Source organism: Mustelus asterias, chromosome 13 (assembly GCF_964213995.1).
Source record: "Mustelus asterias chromosome 13, sMusAst1.hap1.1, whole genome shotgun sequence".
Taxonomy (NCBI): Eukaryota; Metazoa; Chordata; class Chondrichthyes; order Carcharhiniformes; family Triakidae; genus Mustelus; species Mustelus asterias.
Window position 1 is genome coordinate 92,464,979 of NC_135813.1, and position 18,271 is coordinate 92,483,249.

General features: G+C 47.0%; 1 protein-coding gene across 5 annotated transcripts in view; it reads right to left on the minus strand.

The window, feature by feature from the left end:
* Nucleotides 1–631: 631 nt before the first annotated feature.
* The window catches only part of LOC144502880 (unconventional myosin-XVIIIb-like), a 363,270-nt gene continuing 345,630 nt past the window's right edge, over nucleotides 632–18,271 (minus strand). For all 5 annotated transcript variants that reach the window (XM_078227267.1, XM_078227266.1, XM_078227270.1 and 2 more), the window contains 3 exons: nucleotides 12,597–12,761; nucleotides 2,819–4,023; nucleotides 632–926 (listed from right to left, as the gene is read on the minus strand). In XM_078227267.1, coding sequence (XP_078083393.1) covers nucleotides 2,820–4,023; nucleotides 12,597–12,761 — 1,369 coding nt within the window. In that variant the 3' untranslated portion in view covers nucleotides 632–926; nucleotide 2,819. The remainder of the gene's footprint in view (nucleotides 927–2,818; nucleotides 4,024–12,596; nucleotides 12,762–18,271) is intronic.

Here is an 18,271-nt window from a genome sequence, read left to right on the forward strand (position 1 = left end):
GGTTAACACTGCTGCCTCACAGCGCCAGGGACCCGGGTTCAATTCCGACCTTGGGCCACTATCTGTGTGAAAGTTGCACATTCTCCCCGTTTCTGAGTGGGTTTCCTCCGGGTGCTCCAGTTTCCTCCTACAGTCCAAAGATGTGCGGGTTACGTTGCTTGGCTATGCTAAATTGCCCCTAATGTCAGGGGGATTAGCAGGGTAAATGAGGATTACGGGAAAAGGACCTGGGTGGGATTGTGGTTGGTAGAGACTCGATGGGTTAAATGGCCTCCTTCTGTACTGTAAGGTTTCAATGACATGCAGGGAGCTCGGTGCAGCCATGAGACTGCAGTTTTCTTAACAATAAATCCTTTTTGGATTCACAAATGAAGTCTGTGAAAGTGCATGTTTACAGGTTATCATTGAAATCCCACCTTGTCTAGGGACATAAATCTGCTGCCCTTGCCTGGTTTGTCCTCCTGACCCACAAAAATGTAGTTGACTCTCAACTAACTGTACTTCAAGTGGCTTAGCTAATTGTACAGTTCAAGGGCAATTAGGGATGGACACAAAATGCTGGTTCAGTCTGTAATGCCCACAGCCCACGGAAGATAAAAGAAATATGTGCTATATAAGGCACACCATCGAGTTTGTTTTAAATTACTTTATTTTTCCCCAAATATTTGCACTTTTTCCAAAAGACAGTACAATTAGCAAGACCGATAATAATTACGTTTTAATTCAGTTGCGAGTACCGAGGGCCATCATTTTCAATCACCGCTACAGCCAGGACAAACAATCGGTTTTGTTTACATCCTTCTCAGGCTAAGCTCAGAGTGTCTCTTTGGAACAGATCGATTCTGTCTCTCTGTGATTCTTTATCTAGGCTTCAGTATGCAAGTGTTTCAGGCAGTTGTGTGACCCGGAGCCTCCGATCAGATATTCTGGAGGAAGGAAATGCAGCGTTAGAACCAGTTGTCAATAAAATGTCACACTCGAACAACGAGACAATTATCTCAGTGCCCAAGTCACATCCACAATCGCCTTCAGATTTTAAAAAATCCTTTTCTTGCCCATCTGCTTATGTCAAAGGACACAGCAGAGACTGGAGACACGTACAAAAACTGAAAATTCTGGTCAACTCTCTGCAGGTCAGGCAACATCTGTGGAGATGGGAACCGACTTAAATTCCAGTTCACGGGAAGAGTTGAGAAGGCTGATAAGGGATTTGATAGAGATAGACAGAACCACGAGGGGCCTGGGCAGAATAGATAGGGAAAAACAATGTTCTTTCTTGCATGCGATATGGGTGGCACTGGCTAAGCCAGCATTTATTACCCAGCCCTATTTGCCATTGAGAAAATGCTGGTGAGTGGCCTTCTTGCCACTGCAGTCTATGTGGTGTAGGTACACCCACTATGCTGTTAGGGAGGGAGTTCCAGGATTTTGACCCCACGACAGTGAAGGAACCACGATAAATTTCCAAATAAATCATAGAATCCTACAGTGCAGAAAGAGGCCATTCGGCCCATCGAGTCTGCACCAACCACAATCCCACTCAGGCCCTATCCACATATCCCTACATATTTACCCACTAACCCTTCTAACCTATGCATCCCGGGATACTAAGGGGCAATTTAGAATGGCCAATCAACCTAGCCCGCACATCTTTGGACTGTGGGAGGAAACCGGAGTACCCGGAGGAAACCCACGCAGGCACAAGGAGAATGTGCAAACTCCACACAGACAGCGGCCCAAGCCGGGAATCAAACCCAGGTCCCTGGAGCTGTAAAACAGCAGTGCTAACCACTGTGCTACCGTGCCGCCCATCGGGATGGTGAGTGACTTGGTTGGGAACCTCCAAGTTTGAGGTATTCTTGGTGATAGATGTTGTCAGTTTAGAAGGTGCTGCCTAGAAACAAAACCTCTTCCCTTTGATCCTTTGCCACATCATTGGAAATGTGGAGGATTTTATTTACCTTGGGTTTTACTTCATGTATATGTTACACATTGGTGCTGAAAATCCTGGCTTGTGAATGCATTTCCTGATATTACACACAGTTAAATGAGAAAACGTGCTTCAGTATAGAACGCGGCAGCCATCTGGCTTGGAAGGAGAAGATGGCTCGTGCAGTGGTACTCTGTTTTTGTGGTGAACCATCGTTGGTTCCCACTGGATAGTACTGAGCCAGGGTCTGGCCAGTACTACAAGGATGTACATATGTTACTGTTGGGTTGTGCTACTTGTTGATGTTGGGGTTAGGGTGGGGTTGTTACACCTTTGTACTGTAGTGTTGTGGTACATCCCAGTCGGGCTCCGCCTCCTGGGAGAGGTATAAAAGTCCCTGCTCTGGCTGGGACCCCTTCAGTCTGGGATAGTGTATATAATTATTGGCTGCTTCATTACATTAAATAAAAACCTTTTATTTCCCGAGCATCTAGCCTCGTGTTTGATAACGCGCATCAGTTTTAAACATCACTTGCGATGCTCATGACCCCCACTCTGATGAAGTGTCATCCAGACTCGAAACGTTGGCTCTATTCCCTCCCCACAGATGCTGTCAGGCCTGCTGAGATTTTCCAGCATTTTCTGTTTTTGTTTCAGATTACTGAAGCCGAGGCTTTACCCGATGCAATTTTTCAAAGCCATCTCAGCCTTTTGACTAAGATGAAGCGTCAGATCAAGCTCGGGAGGGAGTGCAATGTCTCATCCTGTCAGCTTGGATCTTGTTTGTCCCTCGTGTGGGGACCATGATTGGACCTAATTTGAACTGGCTTTTTTGATTAGAAATAAAATAACGAAAGGTACCAACAAAAAAAATAATGTCAGTCTCACCTTATTCTTTGTCTGGCTTGGCCAAGTATTTCATCATAACAGTATTAATGTCAGTAGCTGCCGACACCTCGTCAGTCCTTTTCTCCGTCTGTGCGTTCGTGTCTTCATTTTCCGTTACACTAGTGGATGACCGTTCACCTATTGACCTGCGAAGGCCAGGACGGTTCTTGATACTATCCGCGCTTTTGTAAGAAATAGTTGAACCAGAGGAGGAAGAGGAATCAGACATGTTAGCAAGGGACTCCTTGTCTCCTTTAGACATGCATGGCCTGACCGCCATGATCTTTTTTAACGGGGCCAAACCAGGGGTATCTTTGTTGGCAATTTCAGCAGTGAGAGGCCTCGGGTCCCGCGGGCTTTCTCGTGTGCCCCTGTTTGTGGTCGGAGACTTCCGGATTGCAGGAAGGATATCACTGTCGTTGTCGTCATCCTTTTTCCTCTCGTAACTTAGGCTTGGGAGCTTCCAGCCGGAATTCTCTCCTTCCGTACCTTCACTCGGAAGGCCGCTGAATCGTTTGCTTTTGAACACGATTGGCTGACTGCTGAGAACCTCATCGATGTCTTCTTCTATCGACAGCTCGAGCCACTTCCGCTGAGGCTTTGGCCTAGCGGCAACTGCGTCGTCCGTCTCCCTCACGGAAAAGTTCGGCTTTGGAAAGATGGCACCGGAATCGTTCCGAGGTTCAACTAACGTCTCGAATGAAACACACCGGTTCTTTTTGGTTGTGGCAAAAGGTTCAGGTGCATCGCCGCTGATTGGCAAAGACCTGAGACTGGCTGAACGGACTAACGCCGAACCTCCTCGATGTCCGGCAGGCAAAGCTCGAGTCTCTGAAAGACTCCGAGTCTCAAATCTCAGCAATGAATCATCGTCGTCGTCTTCCCTAATGGCTGGCCGTTTTCGAAGGGATGAGATGCCTGCGGTCTGGTAGATAGGCAGAGGGGAACTGTCTTCCATCTGGAGGCCATTTTGCTCTCGCTCACCGGCGCGCTTTCTCCTTAGTTCCTCCACAAATTCAGATAAAGCCACCGAGGAACTGGGGGATTTGTCCTCTTCTGGGGAAGGTCTTCTCCTGGATAGAGCCGTGGGCCGGTCAACTGCTGTCAGCTCGGGGCTCTTCTCCATTTCGCGACTTCTGAAGCTCCGCATGCTGAGTGAAGAGCCTGGCCGGCTGATATCTTGATCCGCACCATCCTTGCTGAACCTGAGGAAAGAAAAATAAACAATTTCAATGGACAAGTGGTCAAGAAAGTCAATATCTTCTTGAAGAGGAAAGGAGGGAAAGGTGTTCCATTATTATTTGTGATGCCACCTTTAACAAAAGCAAAGTTTACCATGCAGCCAAGCTGATAAAATGGGCATCAATAGGGCAATTAGTTGGCAACCCATCTCCAGTTGGTGGGTGGCAGGGCTGTTGCTTTTCCCATCACTGGGAATATTCCCTGGAGATGCAAACATGCCAGGCTTCCCTCCCAGCACTTTTCCCATCTGCAACCACAATTTTAATTAAAATTAGAAAGTGGGCAGCACGGTGGCACTGTGACTAGTTAGCAGTGGTTAGCACTGCTGCCTCACAGCGCCAGGGACCCAGGTTCAATTCCGGCCTCAGGTGATTGTGTGGAGTTTGCACGTTCTCCCCCTTGTCCGGGTTTCCTCCGGGTGCTCCGGTTTCCCCCTACAGTCCAAAGCTATACGGGGTAGGTTGATTGGCTATGATAATTTGCCCCTTAGTGTCAGGGGAATTAGCAGGGTAAATACGTGGGGTTATGTGGGATAGTGCCTGGGTGAGATTGTTGTCAGTGCAGGCTCAATGGGCTCTATTCTACACTGTAGGGATTCTATGATAAACCAATAATCGACCCATTACAATCTAACCTGTCAAATTCCATCTGTCCATCCCAGGCAACATTTTAACATTTGGATTTGGATCCCTACAATGCTGTTTTCTAATTGATGAAATCATAGTCGAAGGTATCATCAGCTTTGACCTTCAATGACATCCAAGACCCAACCAGGCTATCCTTCGAGGTCATTTCTTGCCAAACCTAACATTCCTGCTCTTGAGATGTTGGTTCTTGTGCACAGTACTGCAACCCATGCCACAAATAAAGATTAAAGTACTTTTTGACTTCTTTTAAAAAGCATTTAGACAGTTACATGAGTAAGATGGGTATAGAGGGATATGGGCCAAATTGGGGCAATTGGGACTAGTTTAGTGGTTAAAAAAAGGGCGACATGGGCAAGTTAGGCCGAAGGGCCTGTTTCCATGCTGCAAAGCTCTTTGACTCTATGACTAACTTGCTGTTGTGGTTGAGTTCGTATTTGTTTCCACATTTACCCGCTTGTTTCCACAATCTCTACCATTCAAGGCCTTTGTCAAATTTCTGTTCCCCGCTCAGTGACATTTAAAAAAATGCAGTTACCCAACTCCATCGAAAAATGCTAATAATAAATGAAATTTGAATGCAATAAAATTAAATCTTGAATTAAAAGTCTACGGATGACCCATGAAATGGTTGTCAATTGTTATAAAAACCCATCTGGTTCACTAACGTCCTTTAGGGAAGGAAATCTGCTGTCCTCACCTGGCCTGGCCTACATGTGACTCCAGACCCACAGCAACGTGGTTGACTCTCAACTGCCCTTTGAACAAGGGATGGGCAATAAATGCTGGCCCAGCCAGCAACACTCACATCCCATGAATGAATAAAAAAAAGTGTTGGAAATCAGAGGACACTGATTTAAATTGAATGGCAAAATAGCCAGAGACAACCTGAGGAAAAATATCTTTACGCAGTGAGTAGTTAGGATCTGGAATGCACTGTCTGGGGAAGTAGCTTAAATCATGGCTTTCAAAGATGAATCCGCTAATCATTGGCAAAGGAATAATTTACAGGGCCACACGGTAAGAGAAAGGGATTGGGTCCAGCCGAATAACTCTTGCAGACACAAATGACCGAATGGCTTCCTTCTGTGCTGCACAATTCTATAACACTATCATAGCTAAAATAGTCGCACTATTATCAATTATCCATTGACTTCTTGTCTTGACTGAGGACACACGGAGAGGAGACTAGCTGGAGTAAGACGTGGACACGGTGTATAGTTGGGAATTTGGTTCACATGGGGTTTCAGTGCACAGCGGGCAAATGGTTCTGCCTTTTTTTCAACCTCCAATGAGTTGTCACAGTAACTTCATTGCAGTGTAATGAAGCCTATCACCTAATGTAAACCTACTTATGACACTAATAAATAAACTTAAACTCTTTTGTTTCCAAGCTAGGAGAGTGTCAATTTATTAAGGGTGGCACGGTGGCACAGCGGTTAGCACTGCTGCTCATAGCGTCAGGGACCAGGGTTCGATTCTCGGCTTGGGTCACTGTCTGTGCGGAGCCTGCACGTTCTCCCCATGTCTGCGTGGGTTTCCTCCGGGTGCTCCGATTTTCTCCCACAGTCTAGTGCATTGGCCATGCTAAATTCTCCCTCAGTGTACCCAAACAGGCGCCGGAGTGTGGTGACGATGGAATTTTCACAGTAACTTCATTGCAGTGTGACGCAGCCTACTGCCTAATGTAAGCCTCCTTGTGACACTAATAAATAAACTTAAACTCTTTTGCTTCCAAGCTAGGAGAGTGTCACTTTATTACTTCTACTGTGTAAGCACATAGAGTCATAGAGGTTTACAGCACGGAAACAAGCCCTTTGGCCCAAGTTATCCATGCTGGCCGTGTTACCAAATTGACTAATTAAACAAAAAAGGTTGGACAGGAATGGCAGGGATGGTGGTGTGTCCTGACAGCAGCATGTGGGAATCTGTGGGATGCACTGCAATCCCAGACGGCCATATCTGCAGAGAGTGTCTGCAGCTTAGGCAGCTTCAGCCCTGAGTCACTGAACTGGAGTCTGAACTGGAGCATTGCGGGGTATCCGGGGGAGTGGGGGGTGGGGGTTGATCAGGGAGGGGGAGAGCTATCTGGACACTTTGTTCCAGGAGGCAGTCCACAACACTTAGGTTAGGCGGGCCCTTTGAGTTGGTCAATTGTCAGGGACAGGAGGGTGTGAGTGCGAGTCGGACACTTTTGGAGAATCAGCATTGAGTGATGGAGGAGCTTTAGTCCTGACTTTGTGTAATAGATACGAGGCATCTGTTGCCTGTGTGGATGAGGAGAAGGATGGGGTGACCGTTGGCCTGATAGCAAACAAAATGTAATGGAGGACTGACCGTTAGAAACTGTCAGCATTGACCACAGAGGTGGGGGAAAAAAAGTAGAACAACTAAAAGGAGCAAGTCTCTGAATTGATTTGTAATTCTGATCCTGGTGGTGATAGAAAAACCAAGTTTAGCAGCGGCATGAAAACTGAGCGTACACGCAGCAGGGTGTCAGGTGACCCGAAAAGAGTCAGTCGCTGCAACACTGAAATGATCAAATCAATCCCGACTCTGGATGTGTAACTCCTGCATTAGCTTACAGAAGAGAATCATGAAGTAAAAAAGTTTATTTATTAGTCACAAGTAAGGCTGACATTAACGCTGCAATGAAATTACTGTGAAATTCCCCTCGTCGCCACATTCCGGCACCTGTTCAGTTCAATGCACCGAACCAGCACGTCTTTCAGACTGTGGGAGGAAACTGGAGCACCCGGAGGAAACCCACGCAGACACGGGGAGAACGTGCAAACTCCACACAGACAGTGACCCAAGCCGGGAATCTAACCCAGGTCCCTAGCGCGGTGAAGCAGCAGTGCTGACCACTGTGCCACCGTGTCGCCCCTACAGGATCCCTACTGTACAGAAGGAGGCCATTTGGCCCATCGAGCCTGCATCAACAACAATCCCACCCAGGCCCTATCCCCGTCACCCCACGTATTTACCCTATTAATCTCCATGACACTAAGGGGCGACTTAGCACGGGCAATCCACCTAACCTGCTCATCTTTGGATCGGCAAAGAAGCTGCAATAATTTTACTAACAAACCAATAGACAAATGAAATAGGATTAGGACAGTGCTCTTAACCCTGGCGAAGGGTCATTCAGACTTGAAACATTGGCTCTATTCTCTCTCCACAGATGCTGACAGGCCTGCTGAGGTTTTCCAGCATTTTGTGTTTTTGTTTGCAATAGCGGACACAGATGGCTAGTCTGATTGCGATGGGATGGCCTGTTATCTGTAAAATGAAATCCAATTTCTCTCTCAAGGAGGTTTCAGGTCCTGCGCGCCCCCACATTGCACCAACACAAATTTACCGTGCTACACAATGCTTTTATCCTAATCAGCAGGCAGCCGAATCTAATTTCAGTACAACCACCTCTAAATAATCTTGAAATTGGCTCATGCTGTGCCTGATTTGAGATGATAGCACCAAACGTTTCAAAATCCTCGCGTGCAAGGCCTTGAGAGTGGCTGGCGGCACCATTCACAGGGAGGAGTGGAAGAGTTCAAGTTTGCCAGCAATAGCAGGAGGATGTGGAGGCTTTGGAGAGGGTACAGAAAAGGTTTACCAGGATGTTGCCTGGTATGGAGGGTAATTAGCCATGAGGAGAGATTGGACAAACTTGGTTTGTTTCCACCTGAACATCAGAGGCTGACTGACGATCTGATAGAAATTTACAAAATTATGACGGGCACAGATAGAATGGATAATGGGAGTCTTTTTTTCCCCCAGGGTAGAAATGTCAATGACTTGGGGACATTGGTTTAAGGTGAAAGGGGAAAAGTTTAAAGTGAGAGGCAAGTTATTTTACACAGAAGGTGACGAGTGCTTGGAATGCGCTGCCTGGGGAGGCAGTGGAAGCAGATACAATAACAACGTTTCAGAGGCATCTTGACAGATACATGAATAGGCAGGGAATAGAGGGATACGGACCGTGTAGATGCAAAAGGTATTTTGTTTAGAAAGGCATCATGTGGCCCAAAGGGCCTGTTCCTGTGCTGTACTGCTCTGCCCAAGACTGCAAGAAACTACAAAGGGTCGTGAATGTAGCTCAGTCCATCACTCAAACCAGCCTCCCATCTATTGACTCTGCCTACACTTCCCGCTGCCTCGGAAAAGCAGCCAGCATAATTAAGGACCTCACGCACCCCGGACATTCTCTCTTCTGCCTTCTTCCGTCGGGAAAAAGATACAGAAGCCTGGGATCACGTACCAACCGACTCAAGAACAGCTTCTTCCCTGCTGCTGTCAGACTTTTGAATGGACTTATTCCACATTAGATTGATCTTTCTCTACACCCTAGCTATGACTGTAACTCTACATTCTGCACTCTCTCCTTTCCTTCTCGATGAACGGTATGTTTTGTCTGTATAGCACACAAGAAACAATACTTTTCATTGTATGTTAATACATGTGACAATAATAAATCAAATCAAATCTCTGTTCTTAATGCTGACTCCTGAGCTCAAGTGTGAACAGTGCATGAATCCCTCCTTCATGACTTGCGTATCTGCCACTTGGAAGCAGATGCAAGCAAGTGAGATTACTGAGCAGAAAGTTACAGTTCCCTGGCAGTGGTGGGGGGAGTGGGGTTGCGGTAAGGATGGGGGAGTCACACAAAATTCTGTCCATTAAGGAAGTATTTTGAATAGCAATGACTCCTTCTGGTTATGTTTTTCTCCTCTTCTTTAGTTGCATACTTTGGTTTAGCAAATCATTCAGTATCACAGCAACACAATGCTGATCTAACAGGAATCAATGGTACCCTCTGGCCAATGGTGCTTATTTGGAGGGTATTGATTTCATCTCATAGGCGTACAGAAGTGATTCTAACAGGAAAGTTAGAATGCAACCCGAGGATGCAGTGAGTGAAGACACACGCACACACACACACACACACACACATGCTTATACATACACACACAAACACACACACACACAGGCACACACACGCACAAACACACACATACACACACAGATACATGCATATACATACACACAAACACAGACAAATGCACACACACACACAGACACACACAAACACATACACACTCACAAACACACACACATACACACACATACACACACACACATGCATGCACACACATACGCACACTCTCACACAGACACACATGTGCACATACACACGTGCACAGACACACACACATGCACACAGATACACACACACACGTACAGACACACACACGTGCATATGCGCACGTCTGTGTGCGCATGTGTGTGTGCGTGTGTGTGCATGTGTGTGTGCGTGTGTGTGTGTGTGCGCGCGTGTGTGTGTGTGCGCGCGTGTGTGTGTGTGTGCGCGTGTATCTGTGTGTGCGTGTGTGTGCCTTCAGTCACTGGGGGGTGGCAAATGTGCCTTTGTTTAAAAAAGGCTGCAGGGAAAAGCCAGGGAACTACAGGCCGGGGGCCCTAACGTCTGTAGTGGGTAAGTTGTTGGAAGATATTCTGAGTGACAGGATCTACAGGCATTTAGGGAGGCAAGGACTGATTATGGACAGTCAGCGTGGCTTTCTGAGTGGAAAATCATGTCACACATGCGCGCGCACACACACATACACACACGCATGCGCACATGTACATACATACACACATGTGTGTGGCTGTGTGCGCATGTGTGCGCACGCGCGTGTGTGTGCGTGTGAGAGTGTGTGTGTGTGCGTGTGAGAGTGTGTGCGTGCGTATGAGAGTGTGTGCGTGTGTGTGTGAGTGTGTGCGTGTGTGTGTGAGTGTGTGTGTGAGAGTGCATGTGAGAGTGCGTGTGAGAGTGCGTGTGAGAGTGTGTGTGAGAATGTGTGCGTGCGTGCGTGTGTGTGTGAGAGTGTGTGTGTGAGTGTGTGTGTGTATGTGGGCGTGTGTATGTGGGCGTGCGTGAATGCGTGTGTGTGAGAGTGTGTGTGTGAGAGTGTGTGCGTGAGTGTGTGTGTGAGAGCGTGTGCGTGCGTGTGTGTGTGTGTGTGAGAGTGTGTGTGAGAGTGTGTGTGAGAGCTTGTGTGTGTGTGAGAGTGTGTGCGTGTGCGGGCGTGCGTGCGTGCGTGAGAGTGTGTGTGTGAGAGTGTGTGTGTGAGAGTGTGTGTGTGAGAGTGTGTGCGTCCGTGTGTGTGTGTGTGAGAGAGTGTGTGCGTGTGTGTGTGTGTGTGTGTGTGTGTCAGTGTGTGTGTGTGTGAGAGTGTGTGTGTGAGAGTGTGTGTGTGCGTGTGTGTGAGAGTGTGTGCGTGAGAGTGTGTGTGTGAGAGTGTGCGTGCATGTGTGAGAGTGTGTGCGTGAGAGTGTGTGCATGTGCGTGTGTGTGTGTGTGTGAGAGTGCGAGTGTCTTCAGTCACTGGACGGTAGCAAATGTTGTGCCTTTGTTTAAAAAGGGCTGCAGGGAAAAGCCTGGGAACTACAGGCTGGCGAGCCTCAGATCTGTAGTGGATAAATTGTTAGAAGTTATTCTGAGAGACAGGATCTACAGGCATTTAGAGAGGCAAGGACTGATTATGGACAGTCAGCACGGCTTTGTGAGTGGAAAATCATGTCTCACGAATTTGATTGAGTTTTTTGAAGGAGTAACCAAGAAGGTAGTTGAGGGCAGTGCAGTTGATGTTGTCTACATGGACTTTAGCAAGGCCTTTGACAAGGTACCGCATGGTAGGTTTGCATAAGGTTAAATCTCATGGGATCCAGGGTGAGGTAGCCAATTGGCTTGATCACAGAAGACAGAGGGTGGTTGTAGAGGGTTATTTTTCAAACTAGAGGCCTGTGACCAGTGGTGCGCCTCAGGGATCGGTGCTGCGTCCACTGTTATTTGTCATTTATATTAATGATTTGGATGAGAATTTAGGAGGCATGGTTAATAAGTTTGCAGATGACACCAAGATTGGTGGCATAATGGACAGTGAAGAAAGTTATCTAGGATTGCAATGGGATCTTGATTAATTGCGTCAGTGGGCTGACGAATGGCAGATGGAGTTTAATTTAGATAAATGCGAGGTGATGCATTTTGGTCAATCAAACCAGTACAGAACTTACTCAGTTAAGTTATAGAACAAAGAGATCTAGGGGTACAGGTTCATAGCTCCTTGAAAGTGGAGGCACAGGTGGACAGAATGGTGAAGAAGGCATTCGGCATGCTTGGTTTCATCGGTCAGAACATTGAATACAGGAGTTGGGACGTCTTGTTGAAGTTGTACAAGACATTGGTAAGGCCACACTTGGAATACTGTGTACAGTTCTGGTCACTCTATTATAGAAAGGATATTATTAAACTAGAAAGAGAGCAGAAAAGATTTACTAGGATGCGACCAGGACTTGATAGTTTGAGTTATAAGAAGAGGCTGGATAGACTGGGACATTTTTCCCCTGGAGCATTGGAGGCTTAGGGGTGATCTTATAGAGGTCTATAAAATAATGAGGGGCACAGATCAGCTAGATAGTGAACATCTTTTCCCAAAGGAGGGGAGTCTAAAACTAGCGGGCATAGGTTTAAGGTGAGAGGGGGGAGATACAAAAGGGTCCAGAGGGGCAATTTTTTCACTCGGATGGTGGTGAGTGTCTGGAACGAGTTGCCAGAGATAGTAGTAGAGGCTGGTACAATTTTGTCTTTTGAAAAGCATTTAGACAATTACATGGGTAAGATGGGTATGGACAGATATGGGTCAAACGCGAGCAATTGGGACTAGCTTAGTGGTTAAACAAAAAGGGTGGCATAGACAAGTTGGGCCGAAGGGCCTGTTTCCATGCTGTAAACCTCTATGACTCAATGACTCGCACACTTAGCATCTCAGTGTGAGATCCCATCTCTCTCACAATGTCACGGACAAAAAGGAGTAAAAAGTGACACCTACCTAGAGCGGTGAGGACTGACGCCACCAGCTATCGATGCCCTGGATAGACTCCCAGCCACGCTGCCTCCTGACGTGGGCGATCGACCGGCAGACAATCCCAGCCGTGACCTGGTTCCAACGCTAAGGTCGACGCTCCGGAGGGACCCCACGCTCGATTGGCTGTCACTGATTTCAACAGAGAGAGAAAGAAAGATGTGGATCGGCAATCAATGGCGTTTACCTTTGATCTCAATCTACCTTCAGCTTCACTCGGCAGGGGTGGTCTGGAACTAAAGAATGATAAAATACCAGCCAGAATCAAGCAGAATATTCACTCTGATGGGAAGAGATCATTCATTATTTCTGCAAGTGGTGGTAGGAATATATAAGGGGAACTTAGACAATACACACATTTTCCATCAGATAGTCCCCTAAGCATGAGCCAAACTCCGATTGCTGGTATCAGGGATCACACATGAGCACAAGAATTACACCTGAATGCAAGCGCATAAGGAGGAGGCCATTCAGCCCTTTGAGCCTGCTCTGCCATTCAATAAGATCATGGATGATCTGATTGTGTCCTTAACTTTCCTATCTGCACCCCATTCCCACATTACCCTTGACTGCCTTTTTAGAACCATAGAAAATTACAGCTCAGAAACAGGCCCTTTGGCCCTTCTTGTCTGTGCCGAACCATTTTTTGCCTAGTCCCACTGACATGCACTTGGACCATATCCCTCCACACCCCTCTCATCCATGAACCCGTCCAAGTTTTTCTTAAATGTTAAAAGTGACCCCGCATTTACCACTTTATCCGGCAGCTCATTCCACACTCCCACCACTCTCTGCGTGAAGAAGCCCCCCCTAATATTCCCTTTAAACTTTTCTCCTTTCACCCTTAACCCATGCCCTCTGGTTTTTTTCTCCCCTAGCCTCAGCGGAAAAAGCCTGCTTGCATTCACTCTATCTATACCCATCAAAATCTTATACACCTCGATCAAATCTCCCCTCAATCTTCTACGCTCCAGGGAATAAAGTCCCAACCTATTCAATCTCTCTCTGTAGCTCAGCTTCTCAAGTCCCAGCAACATCCTTGTGAACCTTCTCTGCACTCTTTCAATCTTATTTACATCCTTCCTGTAACTAGGTGACCAAAACTGTACACAATACTCCAAATTCGGCCTCACCAATGCCTTATATAACCTTACCATAACACTCCAACTTTCATACTCATAACACTCCAACTTTTATACTTTTGATCAAAGATCTCTCTAACTTTGAATATGTTCAATGATGCAGCCTCCACTGCTTTCTGGGGAAGAAGGTCCCACAAGCTAAAAACCCTCTGAGAAGAAAAATTCTCCTCATCTCTGCCTTAATTGGGAGACCCCTAATTTTTAAACCATGCCCCCTGGTTGTAGCCTCCTCCACAAGGGAAAACATCCTTCGATCCCCCTCAGGATCTTACATGTTTCAACAAGATCACCTCTCATTTTTCTAGACTCCAAGTGGGCACAGACCCAACCTGCTCAGCCTTTCTCCCAGGGCAACCCCTTCATCCCAGGAATCAGTCGTGAATCGATTCAAACGCAATTATATCATTTTTTTAAGTCTGGAGACCAAAAGTATACAAAGTTAAAAAAATTATTTATTAGGGTCACAAGTAGGCTTACATTAACACTGCAATGAAGTTACTGTGAAAATCTCCTAGTCGCCACACTCTGGCACCTGTTCGGGTACACTGAGGGAGAATTTAGCACGGCCAATGCACCCTAACCAGTAGGTCTTTCGAACTGTGGGAGGAAACCGGAGCACCCGGAGGAAACCCACGCAGACACGGGGAGAATGTGCAAACTCCACACAGACAGTGACCCAAGCCGGGAATCGAACCCCGGTCCCTGGCGCTGTGAGGCAGCAGTGCTAACCACTGTGCTACCGTGTCGCCCCTCAGTTGAATTGATTAAATTTCTCTCTCCTGACTCAGACAGTTTTGGCTGCAATTTCCGTCGATATGTGAAAATGGGGCTTTTTTTCAGATCTGCATCCAAGCCCACCATTCCCTTTCCAATATTTCCAAACCAACATGCAAAGAAAGCATTTAGTCCTGACAATACATTCCCAACACAGAACACAGCACGGACACTTTCCTTAAATGAAGCAAAAACACACAAATGCTGAATGTAGAAGCTTTGGTAGAAGCAGATACAATAGCAACATTTAAGAGGCACCTTGACAGATACATGAATAGGCAGGGAATAGAGGGATACAGACTGCGTAGAGGCAAAAGGTCTTTAGTTTTGAAAAGCCTCATGTGACGGCACAGGCTTGGTGGGCTGAAGGGCCTGTTCCTGTGCTGTACTGTTCTTTGTTCTTATGGGAAAGGACTGTTGGTACCCAAAAGGAGAAAGGATGGCCTAATGTGTCAGGTTGGGGCTGAGTGTCAGAACTGGAAATGAACAGAACCAAACTGAAATGTGAGCCGCGATCTTACGGCCGTCCACGCCATACTCCCGCTGCAGTGAGGTCGGAGAATTTGGCTCCCAGCCAAATCTCCATTCGCTGCCGCAGGATGAGAGAAACCCACCGGCATGAACAGCCATAACATTCTGGCCAAGGAGTCTGTTATCAGCATTGGGTTTCAGATGTGGATCCGGATTTACACATAAGGCTGGAGGCTATACTGCTGCTAAACTTTACTTCTTTTGAACATTATGCTCACTCTACAGACTCAGCATGAGGTTCTACATAGAACCATCTCTCTCCATGCTCTGTTATGTGATGTTTTGTCACTGATGATGTAGACTACATAAAGTTTATTTATTTATTAGTCACAAGTAAGGCTTACATTAACACTGCAATGAAGTTACTGCAAAATTCCCCCAGTCGCCACACTCCGGCACTTGCTCAGATCAATGCACCTAACCAGCACGTCTCTTGGACTGTGGAAGGAAACCGGAGCACCCGGAGCAAACCCAAGCGGACACGGGGAGAACGCACAACTCCACACAGACAGTGACTCAAGCCGGGTATCGAACCCGGGTCCCTGGCGCTGTGTGGCAGCAATGCTAACCACTATGCCACCCCCATATTCAACATTAATTCTTTACACCACAAGGGAGAGAAGGGAGAAACAGGTAAAGGTCAAGTATCCAAACATGTTAGCCAGGTTCAACTGGCTCTTAAACAGCCCAGAAATCCTCCCTGCCAATATTCCCCAAAGGGCCAAAAACAGTGTGGGTATGAAGTATGCTTCAGAAAAATCAACGTACGCACTTTCTGGTCACTTCACATTGCTGTTTGCGAGAACTTGCTTAAAATAATTTTCCCTGATTAGTCTGCTGTGTATTTCCAGCACTTTGTGTTTCTCTTTCGTGTTTGCATTATATTGACCCTTCAAATCCCTCCCTTTCCATAGAGCCACAGAAAAAAGGGCCATCCGGCCCATCGAGTCTTCACTGACTCACTGAAAGAGCATCCCACCTCATCCCTCCCCTCAGCCCTATCCCCATGACCCTCCATACTTACCATGGCTAGTCTAACCAGCACATCTTGGGATGCTGGACAATTTAGCCTGGCCAATCCACCTAACCTACATATCTTGGGAAACGAGGGAGAATTTAGCATGGCCAATGCTCCTAACCTACACATCTTGGGACACTAAGGGGCAATTTAGCATGGCCAATCCACCTAATCTACATATCTTGGGAGACTAAGGGGCAATTTAGCATGGCCAATCCACCTAACCTATATATCTTGGGACACTAGGGGGTAATTTAGCCTGGCCAATCCATCTAACCTACATATCTTTGGACTGTGGGAGGAAACCAGAGAAGAAACCCACACAGTCACGGGGAGAATGTGCCGACTCCACACAATGAGCCGCCCAAGGCCGGAATCAAACCCTGGTCTCTGGCGCTGTGAGGCAGCAGTGCTAACCACCGTGCCACCCAACTTTCCAACTTGTTGATGTCCAACAATATAGGCGGCTACAGCCTTCATCTAGGCCTCTTAATAAAAAGAGAGGCATATGTGCAAATGTAAAGAAAAGAATTAGCAAAGACTTATTTCCGTTTAAGGTCAATCGCCCATGAACATATTTTAAAGATAAAACACGACCACCATTATAATATTGCAACTTGATATATCGGGGATCTGAACAACATTTTGGGCGGGATTTTCCGGCCTTGCTCGCCCCAAAGCTGGAAGATCCCGCCCGAGGTCAATGAACCTTTGCATGGTCCGTGTCCCGCCCGCTACGGTTCCCATGGCGAGCAGGATGAGCAAATTCAGCCCTTTATGCCTGGTTCCCATCCAAATTAGGTCTATTGCAGAGTTATTGACGCTTCATCGTCCTGTAACTCCTGCCTCTGATTCTGACAGTATCCAGCCTCATAGCTTTTAGGAGCAAGTTTATCCAATTAGTACTAATGACGATAGAGGGATCTTAAAATCAATTTTAGTTTTCCCGAGCAAAACAACTGCCAAAATGAATGTTCAGAACCAGAAAGAACAGCAGCAATTAAATCAGGTTTATAAGGGCTTGCTGGGGCGGGGGGGGGGGGGGGGGGGGCGTGGGGTGGGGGTGGGGGGGGTAGCAATTTAGTAATGAGAAAATAGCTTTGATTACAAAGAAAAGAGAAAATTAATGTTACTGATACAATAACTAAATGGTCTCCTGTTGTGTTGGTCATAATCAGTCAGTGTTTATATAAGATCGGATGTTACGTCAGAGATATTGATTTATTAGCATTGAGGTGGCTCCGGGGGCCTGACAGATTTAGGAAGAAGCAATTTTAACTCTATCCAACCAGACACGTGGGCAACTAAAACACCCACAGGACTTAATAGATGAGCTCCTGCTTTCTTCCCTCAGGTTTCTGTCGCTCCCTCTCTTGGAATCATGATAGGTTTCCCCATGCCCTCACCTTCCTTCCACCTCACCAGCCTCCGTTTTCAAATGGCCTCCGCAATTTCCATCAATGTGATGCCGCCAGCAAGCACGTCCACTCCCCGTCAGCCTTCTGAAGGCATTGTTTCCTCTGTGACACTCTGGTCCACTCCTCAGTCACCCTCATCACCCCCTTTTCTGTGGCACCATTCCATGCCAGTGCAGGAGATGAAGGGCTTGTCCCTTTACCTCACCCCTCTTCACCAACCAAGGCCCCAGACACTCTTTGCAGGTGAAATGGCAATTGTACGTCCTTCAATTGCATTCACTGCTCCTGATTTGGTCTTTTCTACATTGGGGAGACCAAAAGCAGACTGGGCGATATGGTGGCACTCTGGGCGGCATGGTGGCACAGCGGTTTGCACTGATGCCTCAAGCGCCAGGGACACGGGTTCAATTCCTGGCTTGAGTCACTGCCTCTGCGGAGTCTGCATGATCTCCCTGTGTCTGTGTGGGTTTCCTCCGGGTGCTCCAGTTTCCTCCCACACTCCAAAGATCTGCAGGTTAGGTGGTTTGCCCATGCTAAATTCTCCCTCAGTGCAGCTGAACAGGCGTCGGAGTGTGGCGACTAGGGGATTTTCACAGTAACTTCATTGCAGTGTTAATGTAAGCCTAGCTGTGACATTAATAAATAAACTTTAAAAACGTTAAACTTTATCTCGCGGAACGCCTCCATTCAGCCTGCAAGAACAGCTCTGAACTTTCTGTCACTTGTTACTTCAATTCTCACCTCGGGCGCCCTCTGACC